This window comes from Natrix helvetica (genome assembly GCF_964273705.1).
Source record: "Natrix helvetica genome assembly, chromosome: 1".
NCBI classification, from domain to species: Eukaryota; Metazoa; Chordata; class Lepidosauria; order Squamata; family Natricidae; genus Natrix; species Natrix helvetica.
Window position 1 is genome coordinate 155,724,502 of NC_138548.1, and position 14,216 is coordinate 155,738,717.

Here is a 14,216-nt window from a genome sequence, read left to right on the forward strand (position 1 = left end):
ATTGCCTGACATAAGGCCACACTGCACTTTCGAAATGTTACTCAATGTCATCTCTTATATCCTGTCAATCAGAATTCTGCTGAGAATCATCTCATGGTCATTTAACCTACTAAATACCCTTTAGTTTTACATTCATTCTTCTTACTTCTACCCTGTTTCCCTGAAAATAAGACCTCCCTGGATAATAAGCCCAATCGGGCTTTTGAGCGCATGTGCTAAAATAAGCCCTCCCCCAAAATATTGCAACGCAGCAGCAGCCATGAGGTGACCATGCTCGTTGCCCCCTGCACTTCAAAAATAAAAAGACCTCCCTGAAAATAAGGACAAGCCGTTATTTTGGGAGTCAAAAGAAAATAAGACTCAGACTTATTTTCGGGGAAACACAGTATCTTTGCATGGGGAATAAAAATAGCAGTTTTCAGAAGTCATGCAGCCTTTTCATTGCACACATTAAACAATCATAGCCTCTCCATAAAGGAAACCATCTATATTTTAACATTTCTTCTGCTACAGGTAGTCCTTGCTTGGAGACCACAATTGAGCCTGCTAACTCCATTGCTAAGCACCCTAGACACTAAGCGAAACATCACATGACTGGAATGAGCTTTCACCCTCACTTTTCTTTTAGCATGTATGAAATCCTTTTTATCATATTTCTTTCTTGGACATTAACATTTATAGTAGTTATTTCGATTCCATATTTATACATGTTAGTATCATTCAAATATTTAAAATAGTCCTTTAAGCATTCCCTCACTTCAATTTCATACTAATTTCTTAATTTTTATTTCTAATTCCATTCTCTCTATTGGATGCGCCCTTAGCCATTCCCACCCAATTTCCAAAAAAAACCAACCTGTTTTATTTCCATTAAAATTCCTCTGCATTTTTTTTTGCTTCATTTAATCTTCCTGGCCCTATTTGATTATATTCTTTCCAGCTGTGTTATTCTCTTTGACTACATTATACAACATCTTCCTCTCACTTTCATTTTTGCAGAAATAGTTTTCTTAAATGCACTTTTTCATTATCTAGTTTCTTTCCTTTGTTATCCTACTAAGCAACTTTTTTCTTACTTTACACTTCAGATCCTTGTGTGGCACTTTGTAAATTGTGTTTAATTATTTTCATTGTGTTTAAAACATCTTCATTTCTTTTCCTTACGTTCACTTTTTGTTCAGAATTACATGTAAATGGAAATTTAAAAAATCCATAGGCAATTTATAAAGTTTTTTTTTAAAAAATACTGATGTTAAAGTATCTTTATGTAACATTTATAGCAACAAAAACAAAACAAAACAGGACTCTAAAGCACTCCATGAATATAAATTGAAAATCCCAAAAAATGTGAACTGACACTACATAATGGGACCCAGAATCTCTGGGGGAAAACACAGAGAAACCTGTGAAATTTCCTGCTACTTTAAAAGTATTTAATATATACAATTGCTCAAGTCTCTACTTTTAATCATGAAACACAATTGTGAAGCAATTGATACAATTATACTGTGAATAAACTTTGATTTAGTTTTAATACCAGTAAGTAAGATCACAGCTGCTAAAGCAAAACAATAAAATAATTGTAAGATTATGCATATAAAATTGTCACCGCCAATTTTATATACAAGTTCTAAGAATTGCATTCCAATCTACTTTGTAATCAGCAACAGTTCAATTTGTCTGAAAGTTTTGCACTTTTAAATAACAACAAACAGATCTCTACATTTAAGAATTCCTTGTAGTATGAGATGACATGATGGAAAATAAAACAGGATGGAAAATAAAAGATGACCAACTCTTCCTTTGCAGAAACCAAGCATGAAGGTCAGTTTAAAAGGATGTCTTGTACTGTGCTTAAAATTCTGAGGTTAGTACTTTTGTGCGATCTCTTTTTCAATAGGCACTTGGTTCACATATCCGAGTTGCTTTGTATGTACAAGAAAGCAGCATGAAAAAAGTGTAAGTGACCTATACCTCCACTCGGCAGGCTTCTGGCTCCCATCAAAAGAAAGGGATATGCATTCCCACACAGCACTTTGGACAAGATGTGGAAGCACAATGAGAAAAAGTACAAGCAATCCTTTCATTGCTTTTTATCTGCTGCAGGTCTGAGGTATATTATTGACTACGGTCCCTTACAAAAAGTGTGAAAGGGACAGTGCAGAGATGGAATATAATAATATGTGCTGTTTATCTATTCAAACCAGTTTGGTAAAAAAAAAATCCAAAATAAAAAACCACATATTAATTGCTGCATAATCTCTGAACTTTTCCCAAGAAGAAGGAATAACAGGAAAGCATCTTGAGGACTAATGAAAGATTATAGCATACTTACAGTCATTTTTATATTGCCAATAGACTCAGCTGGTTTCCACACAACCCACATCACTGTAAGATTATATTTGTGGGGCCAATTATCTTGTTGGAGAATAAAGCTACTATACCATAAGGCCAGACGTGGTACTAAGCCTATTCATATCCATTTTCCTGAACCGTCCTTCATCACTTCTAAATGGAAAGCTTCTTGAGGTTTTTTTAAACAGTATCCAAGAGGTTTTCCTCTTTAATGGATTCTTAATAGATTCCCCCGTCCACTTTAGAAAATCCAGAAAAGTTAGAAGATGAAGAAAAAAAGGGCATGAAACTTCTGTTTGTGAATATGACAGCACAATAAGGCCTTATTTGAAAGCATCTGTAGTTCAAAATTAACCTTTTCTATTTAATTCACGTGCAACACAAGAAATATTTAGGTAGCTAGCATCATGACTTCATTTCTGTCTTTAACAATCATTGGATGACAAAATCCCATTCTGGATTTCCATAAAATCCAGGATTTATACAATACAATACAATAGCAGAGTTGGAAGGGACCTTGGAGGTCTTCTAGACCAACCCCCTGCCTAGGCAGGAAACCCTATACTGTTTCAGACAAATGGCTATCCAACATCTTCTTAAAGACTTCCAGTGTTGGGGCATTCACAATTTCTGCAGGCAAGCTGTTCCACTGATTAATTGTTCTAACTCTCAGGAAATTTTTCCTTAGTTCTAAGTTGCTTCTCTCCTTGATTAGTTTCCATCCATTGCTTCTTGCTCTACCCTCAGGTGCATTGGAGAATAGTTTGATTCCCTCTTCTTTATAACAAAGTACAAAACTTTATATCATGCCAACAGAGCAATACATTTTGTTTTGCCTTTTAACTATTTGAAAACTGAAACATATTCCATTGAACGTTTGGTGGCATCGTGCTCAACTGTATTTTTAAAAGTTTGGACTTGTTAAAAAGATGATACCTTTCTCCAAAAAAATGTGATTTTATAAACTGTATTGCTTTTGGAAGAAGTATTTTAGGAATGCATCCTCTTCAGTAGAAGGCATAGAGCAGGGGTGTTAGTGTCCTTAACTATAAATATTAATGGGTATCTCCAGTGGTGAAATTCATTTTTTTTACTGCTAGTTCTGTGGGCGTGGCTTGGTGGGCGTGGCAGAGGAAGGACACTGCAAAATCTCAATTCCCACCCCACTCTGGGGCCAGCCAGAGGTGGTATTTGCCGATTCTCCGAACTACTCAACATTTCTGCTACCGGTTCTCCAGAACCTGTCAGAACCTGCTGAATTTCACCCCTGGGTACCCCACTTTCATGACTTCAGGTGTCCACACATAATGCAGTAGAACAGTCCATCATAAGTTCATTTTATGCACTGTGAGAATAGCAACTCCTAAATCCCATTGGCATTATCTCAGTAGCATTAACCAATTGTTTCCTTCTTAGCTCCCTGCCCAGCCTCAGCTCCAGTCTCCCCAACCCCCAGCCACAGCCACAGCCACAGCCACAGCTACACTTCATTTGTATCTGGAGCATTTATCAGAGGAGTGCAGTCCTACCAAGATTCATACAAGACCAGGCTCTGCCTTCAATTCTACAGAGGAGGTACAAGGCTGCTACTACTATACACTATCTCTTTCATCATTTATATATTCATTATTTTAAAGCATTCGGCATGAAAGCCTGGAGGCAAGGGAGCCCAGGTTTCAGTGCAATCTTTCTCTGTAAAGTAGAGGATGAGATCTTTTTTAAGATGTACAACTGCATGATCAGCATTTATGCAGAGCGTTTCATGTATGTTAACTGCCTGGAGGAGAAAGCGAAGAAAGAACATGTTCTTCTGTCAAAGGAAAACTGTTATTCAGCAAATCCTCTAAATCGGGATTCAGTGTATTTATTTCATTGATATCCTGTCCCAAGCAGGGGCCTGGGGTACATGGCTCTTCCCATCCTGTCCATTTGTCTTTTCAATAATCCAAAGTGTAAGCTGACAGTTTAGGCTGAAAGCTGGCCATTTGTGCCGAGGGCTCTTGTTTTATCGATTTCTATTCCCCCCCCCCCCCCAAGCCAAAATAACAGAACCATATTAACCATTTTATAATATATAATTGTACCGACAGTTTCATAGTTATCATTCCTCCAGACACGTAAGATAATTTAAACAAAATACAAATTAACATATATGTGCGCACAAACACAACCCCCCCTCCCCCACTTTTTCAAAACGTTCAGATAAAAGGGAAATTCGTCTCACCCGGTTTGATCTGACATCAATGGTCAATGCGCTAGCTTCTTCAGAGGTATTTTTATTCCCTGTCTTGAGTAGATCAGGAGAAGGAACTATAAGTTTTAAGAAAGTTTCCTTTTTGGCTTGATTTACCAAAGACAAAGGGTTCACATTGGGCACCAATCCAGTAGACTGTATTACACTTGTGTGTTTGTTCACAGATTCCACCTTTGCCTGAGAGCTTTGGAAAATAAAGGGAAGTTGCTGTGACAAAACCTGAGGCTGCTTCTGATGGGCCTGGAATGATGAGTGAGTCTGGCTATCAGACGCAAGAGGTATTGGCTGGTGTGGTCTCTTTTCCTGGGGCATTTCCTGGGATTTCTGTCCATCTCCTTTCATGTCTGGTCCGCTATGCATTAGCACCTGTAAATATGGAAAAATAGCTTGATGGAGATGTAGGGGTGCTTGAAAGATAAGCCACCAAAAATAAGATAGGCTTGAACTGCCTTTGGCCCCCAAGCCCTTTTTAATGCCAAGACGAAAGGAATTGTGAGGTCCTGGCCACAAAAAGGGGTGTCTTCCTGTGATTACAAGCAATTTTGAAAAAAATAATAAAATAAAATAATACTATACCCATACAAGGGCCTACAGATAACAAGTAGTTTTTAAATAAAACCCAAAATATCATTAATAACGAAATAACAATTAAATTATCAGTACTGTTTCATCCAAATAGCATAATGACATACTTGATTGTCACTAGCACACACCCACAACAGGCAGGCCGACACACCCATCCGCTCATAACTACTTTACCTAGTAATAAACATAAAATAACCTTACAATATATCTTCCCTGGCTTATTTCCCGCAAAGTCCTTTTACTACATCAAGTTACAGTTTCGAGGGTAGTGAAAAAATACTATGGAAAAATCAGTTATTTTTGAATGTATGTCACACGATTAACTTAACGGAACATTAAAGATTACATTCTGGTTACTGGACAGTGTTAACTGCTCTGCAAGGAAAAGAGGAGCTATAAACAGAATTCAGTAGTCATGGCAACACTCAGGACACCCAAACCTTTGCGACACAGAGTATTTCATTGGCTTGATATCCATGGGCCTCAGTTTACAACCTAGATATCCCATTTTAGAAGAATATAAACCTGTACTTTGTCCAGCTAATTTAAGGCACTTACCTTTTTTATCCTAAACAGAGAGCATATTTTACTGAAATCCAAGGGGATTTCTGCCAAGAATAGAAGGACTAGACTAGGCTGTGCCTCCTCCTTTTTGAAATGTGCTGTTCCATCTAAAATGCATTTTAGACTGAGACTCGCAGAATAATAAACGCAAGTAAATCATTAGAGACCAGGAAAACCCTATAACCTTTGCTCATTACATTGGTTTGGTGGTTTCAGTCAGTTTTTTAAAATACAGAACAAGTTTGAGAACAGCTGGCTGTTTCTGTGAATACTTTTGTGGTTTAATGCAGACTTTGTGATTTTGATTCCCACCCAACCCAAAAAGTTAATACATCAGGATAGAAAAGCAGCAGGCTTAAATCCTGCTCCTGCTTTGTTCCAATCATGTTGAGAAGTTCGAAAGGGAGAACATTTAATAATTAATAATTTATGATACCCAATGCAACCTCACAATGCAGAGTCCCATAAACTGAAAACGTGCCCTGTTTAAAAAAATAATAAGAATCTAGCAGTTGTGATATGAACACACCTTGTTCTTATTTTTCGGCTGTGCTTCATTCTCAGAATCTGAATCATCATCTTCACTTTCTTCAACACTTTGATCATCTTCTTCTTCCTCCTCTTCTTCCTCTTCCTCTTCTTCCAAGTCATCCGAGTCGCTGCTACTGATGCCTTCACTAGAGGTGTCTGAGGAGGAGCCAGAATCACTTTCACTGTTGCTGGAACTATCCACTGCTTTCTTTCTGGGTTTCTAGGAATGAAGGTTGAGTGTCGAAATATTTTATTACTGGAAACATTCAGCTCTTACTCCTGTAGCAGTAACACAGAGATTTATCTCACAAACAGCTGACATGAATTTTAGGAATCAGTTGGGTTTGCAACATAGATAACTGATTTGGTTCCACCTTCTGGGGAATTTGTTATCTTCAACTGCCCATCTGCAAAACAGATATCTAATTCTATGCACTTGTTGAATTTATAATATCACTATTCCAGACCTAAAAGCAGCATATATAACCTTCCCTCCATTGTTTTTATCACAGCAACCCTGTGAGAAAAAAACGGGCTAAAAGAGAGTTACTAGCCCAAAGACAGCCAATAAGGTAAGGATTTGAACCTTCACTTCCTCAGCCTTAGACTTCACCATTCTATCACACGGCAATAAAGCTAACAAAATGAAGGCTGCAAAATGTGATATGAAATGCTGGCCAGCTGACAGGCCTGCTGATCTGAATCTGGTATCTTCTAGTTATGCTGGGACATATATCAAGGGAACCATGTTGGCAAAGATTAATTTGGAAAATAGGATCTTTGTTCAGAGAAATTATTCAATCAGTTGCTCCAGAATAGACTGCACATTAAATTTAGGAAATTATGTTCGTACAGAGCGGAGATATGCAATAGCCATGTTTTTATATCACCCCACCTACCCATCCAATAATTGCTGTAATATCTACCACATTAGACAATCTGGCAAGAACAAACTATTTCTTCTTACTGAAAAGCACATGCTATTATATACTGTAATTGCTCTTATGTGTGCTATTGCATGAAAAGAGGGGGGGAAAAGTTAGGCATAAAGCCATGGCAGAGAGACCAGCTTCCAAATGTGAACTGTTTTGGTAGCTCATAAACACTCCACACCACACAAACATTAAATACAGACATATAAACACACAGCATTGAAATACAACACTTGTTTAATATTATCGGATGTCGGTGGGAACATACACATTGATCTTTAGTACAATATGGGTAAAATGCATATCCACAATCACAACTCCTGCTTAAACAGCAGGTGATAGCTGTGGCCAGGATGGCCTTTGCACAGGTACACCTAGTGTGCTAGCTGCCCCCTTTTCATTAACAGGGAAGTCCTTCAGAGAGTCACTCATGCCCTAGTTATCTCACAAATGATTTGCTGTAATGCGCTGTAGATGGTGCTACCCTTGAGATCAATTTGGAAGCTAGAGCATGGGAAGTGTTGCGTATTATGCCCATATGATTCAACTGCTCTACAAGTGGGAACTGATTACCAATTGGTTTCCAAATGCAATTCAGGGTGCTGGTTATCACCTAGAACAGGGCTGCCAAACTCACGGTCCACAGGCCACATGTGTCGCATGCTGGTCACACCCATGCCTGGTTTAGCGAAGGGGGGAGGAGTCGAGATATATCAAGTGACAACACGAGTTTGATACCTCTGACCTAGAGAGCCCTGTATGGCATAGGGCTTATTTATTTGAGGAATCATCTATCATTAGTTGCTTCTGTCTGAGAGTCAAAAGCTATTATATTCATGAGAATATATTTAGTACATTCCCAAGTAAGCATACACAGAATTTCATCATTCTTACCAAAACTTTGTCTTTATGTTTTTCTTTCCTTCCCCATTGTCTAGGCTTCTCTACTACTCAAATCAGTTACTTTATTATTCTATTTTATACTACGTTATTCCTATGCCATTATAATTTTCCATCATAAAGATATTGCAATACCGGTTCTGTAATATAGCAGCCCATAAGCTTATCCCTGGCCTACCAGACCAGCCTTTCAGCTTGCAGGCTCTCAAAGCAAACTTATTCCCTACACAACAGCTACCCCAAGCCCCATACCCATACTCAGCATTTCTGAAGGGCAAAGACTTGACTTATACAGAATGACTTTAGCTATTCCATGTTTTCCCTCAATGAATGGTTCTTCTCAACGTCAACGTCACCTTCACCTTTCAAGGAAAATGATGGGATAATTGAAACTGCTCCTTGGTGAGGTCTAAGAGTACTGTTCATAATACATATTTCGGACCTGATCCTTTTCTAATTTTATGTATTAAAGATATCACAAGCAACAAGTTACCCCCTTGAAATATCTCCATCCTAAGAGTGCATCAACCCTCATGGCCCCTTGGGAATAACCATCACAAACAGAAAACATACACACCAGTTATAGCCCACAAAGGTAGGCATTTATATAAGGATTTTCCCTTACAATTCAAGTGACTACATCTTATGTGAAAATTTAACCTGGTTTTTTCCACTGTTTTTACCTTGTCTTTAATCTTGACAGCTCTTGCATCCAGAACCTGGTTTTTATTTTGTTCCTGGTTACATTTGCGGCTTCCTCCTACTGAGGTTATAACTTTTGCCTGTCCTGTGGAACTTGCAGTGGTGGTAGATAACACAGAGGTGTTGATGCCTGATACTGAAGTGGTACTATTTCCATTTACAGATCCATTAACACCTTTAAAAACAAAAAAATATGTATATTTAATAATACATCAAGAAATTGCAGCTTCCTGCAATAACACCAGCGGAACTGCAAAAAATGGCGCTATTCGGAACATCATACATTTTAAGAAGGTATGTGGCTGATACCTAGGATGCTGGCAGCAACCCGTATGAACCATTAGCATCAGTCAATGGCATTTTTGAATGTTCAGTTGACTGAGTTTCATGTTTAATGAATTATAATAATAATTATTATTATTATTACACAATTGTATCACAGTGGCCAGTTGTTTCACCGGATTTGGCATTGATTACTAGTTGGGCACCACCCAGGGGCCTAGGATGTCGTAACGTATTATTATTATTATTATTATTATTATTATTATTATTATTATTATTATTATTATTATTATTATTATTATTATTATTATTATTACAACAACAACTATGGCAAAGGCAAGCAAGGGTAGTACTAATAGTAATAGGCGCCTTGGGTGCAGTCCCAAAACAACTGGAGCACCATTTGAACACCACAGGCATTGACAAATTTGCCATCAGTCAATTGCAGAAGGCGACTTTACTTGGAACTGCTTCCATCCTGAGACGATATCTGTAACACCATCAAACATCTTGATTTCCCTATCCCAGGTCCTTGGTAAAGACTCGATTGGTAGACAAAAATGCCAAATCAAGACTGAACATCTGGCTGACTGTGCGATGATGATGATATTATTATTGCTGTTGTTGTTATTATTACACACACATATATGAATATGTAAATTATATATTAATTTATAGATTATATAAATACAATTTATTTTGTATTGTTCATTTAAAAAATGCTGAGGATAAGTTTGCATTCAATACTCACTTATTTAATAAAAAAATTAAAACTATTAACACTAAAAATACAATCAGTTTTGGAGGTTGAGGGCTCTAGTGATTCAAAGTCTGCAAATTGCAACAAATTGAACCTCAAGTTAACATTTGATATATTCTGGTATATCCTTCATATTTAGTTCTGTTTAGAATCTTGTGGTAGCTAGAAGAATAACAAACATGATTATATAAAGTGGCATGGATCTATTTGATGAAGTGGACTGTGGTCAACCAAAGCTTACGTGATAACAAATGATCAACTCTTTATAATATCACAAGACTTTGTGTTGTATTTTTTGCAAAACACTAACATGACTTCCCATCTGGTAGTAGTTAAACATATATAGGTTTCTTTTCCAGTATTAACTCTATCAGCAGTTCATGATCAATGCAAGTTTCACTACTGCAATACAGGTAGTCCTCAATTTATGGCTACAATTGAGCCCAAAATTTATGTTGCTAAGTGAGAAATTTGTTAAGTGAATTTTGCCCCATTTTATGACTTTTATTGCCGCATTTGTTAAGTGAATCCCTGCAGTTGTTAAATTAGTAACATGGTTGTTAAGTGAATCTGGTTTCCTAACTTCAACTTTGTCACTGCGTTAATTGTTTGCTAGCTGAACTGAGAATAATTACTGTGCAGGTCATAGGCAGGTCATAGGCCTTATCAGCAAGTGATGTACTGCGCCTGCTCACACACATTCCAGAGACTTCTTTACTTTTGATCTTTGTTCGTCTGCCAAGAAGGTGGGCGACAAACTGCTCTTGCCAAAATGTAACAATTAGATAGATTTGTTTATTTTCTTATTTTCATATTAAAAGGTTGTTTTCATTAGAATATGTTCTCGGGTTTTTACTTTCGCTTTCTTGAAGATATGCTGTTTGGAAAAGCCGTCGATCTAAGACCTCATTAGCTCAGGGTGAAATTTCCCCTGACAAACTTCAACTTTGCTTTTCAGAAGGTCATAAAAAGGGATCACATGATCCCAGGACACTGCAACAGTCATTCATGTGAGTCAGTTGCCAAGCATCTGAATGTAAATCATGTGACCATAGGGATGCTGTGAAAAAAATGTCATAACTCATTTTTTTCAGTGCCCTTGTAACTTCGAACGGTCACTCAAGGAACGGTTGTAAGTCGAGGACTATCTGTACTTAACTTAGCACAATTTATATATTGATTCCAAGTACCTGTTCCATACCATTCAATGCGAGCCAAAATACAATTAGGGCAAGACTAGCAAGCAGGTGGTTGAGGTTAATGATAGTGCATTTGGTATTGGGATTTTGAATACTAATTATTGTGTACGCAAAATGGAAAAAAGGAAAGTTCTGTTCAAGGAAACCTCAAAAAAGAGGTTCATTTTGAAAAACTATAGCAGGATACAGATGATAGCAGGTATGCTTTGGGTACGCATTTGTCTTCCAGCTTGTCCTGTGTTCATCTGATGATTTAGTTTAAATATTTATAAGATCCATTTATCTAGCACAGGGGTGTTAAACAATTTGGGTTGCATCAGGGTTGTGGTTGAACTCAGGGGGCCAGAGTGGGCATGGCCAGGTGGGTGTGGCCAGCTTGACATCACTCCTGTCGGGGGCGCCTGTGGCAGCCCAAGCACTCTGCCAGGGAAAACAGGCTCCTGAGCTCTGTTTTTGGCTGCCACAGCCTCCTGCAATCCTCTGCCAGTGAAAACGGAGTTCAAGAGCTTTTTCATTGACAGAGGATTGCAGGAGGCTGCAGCAGCCAAAAACGGTGCTTGGGAGTCCGTTTTCCCTGGCAGAAGCACCACAGGCTGGTCCTTCACTGTTACCAGGGCGGTCCTGTGGGCCAGATCTAAGTACCCTGTGGGCTAAATTCAGGCCTCGGGCTTTGAGTTTGACACCCCTGATCTAGAAGATATGGGAATGATGTTTAGATATTTTTGGCTTTTTTATATTCTATTACTAATCTGGGACTTTGATAAAAAAAATAAAGTTTCAGTATATTCTTTTAATCTTTTACTGTTATATTCATTAATAAACATATCAAATTATTTATTTCCATTGAACTAGAACCAATTACCCTATTTTCCATATAAATAGCACTTTGAATAGAACAAATTCAAATAAAATGACTGTGTTAGACAAGAATAATTGTAGACATTAATTTATAAATATATAATTAATTTTTTTATGTGAAGAGGACAGATTACTGCCTCTCACCAAGGAGGAAGAAAATCCTTCTTTTTCAGTTTTTCTATTCTTCTCTGAGTTGAAATTTATTTCTACGTGGACAAGGTCATTGAAATTACAGCATATCCTGATATACTGTACCTTTGCTAAGGATTCACAGACTCACTTTGTAACACCTCACCTAATAAAATAACCAGGAAATATTGAAATATTGATATCTTTTATGTACAACTACTGCTATCAGATCAGTATACAGTAGTTTCTTTGAATGTGGCAAACTTTGTCATACTATATGCAAAATTAGGCAGACTAACTTCCCACTGGTAATTAACCACTAATTATAATATATTATTTTGTCTGCTTTTATTTGATTGCTTTTAATGCTTTTATTTGTAATGCTGATCTGTGATTATTTCTAAGACATATTCAAACTCAGAATATTAAAATTCCCATTTATTGTAGATCTATGCACACATTTGAGTTGAATTGGGAATCCAAGTGAAATATAAAATATCTCTATACTTTTATGCACGGACACACATTCACCCCTTCCAATCCTGGAGAGGATGCTGTGGGCATGTCTTATTCAGAGCTTACCTTTCTCCAAACTTCCTCGTGCACTTTTTCCTGGGGTCCTTGTATGGAATGCAGTAGAGTCATGATTTTGGGCAGGAGGGGCAAACAGAGGAGAGATTCCAAGTAGTGGTGGGAAAAATGTAGTGCCAGTACGGGAATGCACATCTGCATTCCGCCACCATTCTGCATATTGCAAAGAAAATGAAAATAAAAGTCACATTATTTATTCCGCTTTTGCATTTTGTGTGTTCTTGTGGTAACATATTCATATACACATCTCAAACATGGTACAAGTTAATACTGTTAAGTAACAGAACTCCTGCACTTAAAATCTATATCAGGCTATACCTTTCTTTAGTGTTTTGAAATTTAAATATGCCCCTTTAATTTCCTAATCTTAACCCTGTATCTTTACATTTAATTTGCACCTATCTTTCATCAATCACATGTTTGTCTACCACTCAGAAGTACTTTATATCTGAGGCTCAACATTTTGCAAATAAAACGGGGGAAAATGTAATTATTACAATTATGTGCAACATCTACTAAACTGAAAACAAAGAAAAGAATTAGCAACAAGATTGGTCTCAACATGCAAAAGGCAGAAATTATTGACTGCAGAAAACATCTCAAAGAGATATTCGTGTAGGAATTGACATCTGAAGGGCATAGTAAAACTTTTTTTAAAGTGCTGTAGGGAGGCTAAAGGTAAAGTGTCCTCTCGCACATATTTCCTGACTCTAGGGGAAAGTGCTCATCTCAGTTTCAAAGCCGAAGAGCCAGCGCTGTCCAAAAACGTCTCTGTGGTCATGTAGCCGGCATGATTAAACACTGAAGGCACTCAGAATGCTGTTACCTTCCCACCAAAGGTGGTTCCTATTTTTTCTACTTGCATTTTTACATGCAAGTAACGGGAGCTCATTCCATTACACGGCGCTAAGGATTCAAACCGCCAACCTTTCTGATTGACAAGCTCAGTGTCTTAGCCACTGAGCGACTGCGTCCTTCTAGGGAGGGTATGAATATGAGTATGTATGAAGGTATGATTTAGGATTTGTTTCAAGTGCTACAAGATATTGAAATAAGATTGATAAGCAACTACACAACCTGTTGGTGGGGCAGTGATTCAAAATCAAGTGATACTAGAGTTGTAATGACCACAACTGAACACAAGAAAATACAGTTTCAATTTATACTGCAAGAGTATACAATGTATACTCTTGTTTCAATGAAGTTAAAAATTGGATACTGTACACCCCAGCTGGTCCTCTTTTTTTCTTGACATTAATATATTCTGCAAGTAGGAGTTCCGGTTCCGGCGCCGGCGGCAACGGGCAGCTCTTTGCCCGCTCCGGCTCCCCGGTGGGCTTCCCCACTCCTTGGGGGGCACAGGACACCCCGCAGAGGGGTCCTGCCGGAGGGGCGGCATCGCGGAGGACTCCTGCAGTGGCGGCGGCCGGCGGGAGGTCTCTCGCGCGCCCAAGGCACCGGGGAGCAAGCTCGGAGGGCGCTTCGCGTTCCTGCGCCTCGCGCCTCGCTATAAGCCGACTGGAGAATGCAACAATTGAAGGAAGCAGCTGCAGTGCGGTGAGGTTGCTTCTCTC

At 38.2% G+C, this 14,216-nt stretch overlaps 1 protein-coding gene across 20 annotated transcripts in view; it reads right to left on the reverse strand.

Moving 5' to 3' along the window:
- Positions 1-14,216, reverse strand: part of BAZ2B (bromodomain adjacent to zinc finger domain 2B) — a 234,611-nt gene that overhangs the window by 73,779 nt on the left and 146,616 nt on the right. For all 20 annotated transcript variants that reach the window (XM_081936054.1, XM_081936047.1, XM_081936044.1 and 17 more), the window contains 4 exons: positions 12,634-12,795; positions 8,805-8,998; positions 6,288-6,509; positions 4,580-4,975 (listed from right to left, as the gene is read on the reverse strand). In XM_081936054.1, coding sequence (XP_081792180.1) covers positions 4,580-4,975; positions 6,288-6,509; positions 8,805-8,998; positions 12,634-12,795 — 974 coding nt within the window. The remainder of the gene's footprint in view (positions 1-4,579; positions 4,976-6,287; positions 6,510-8,804; positions 8,999-12,633; positions 12,796-14,216) is intronic.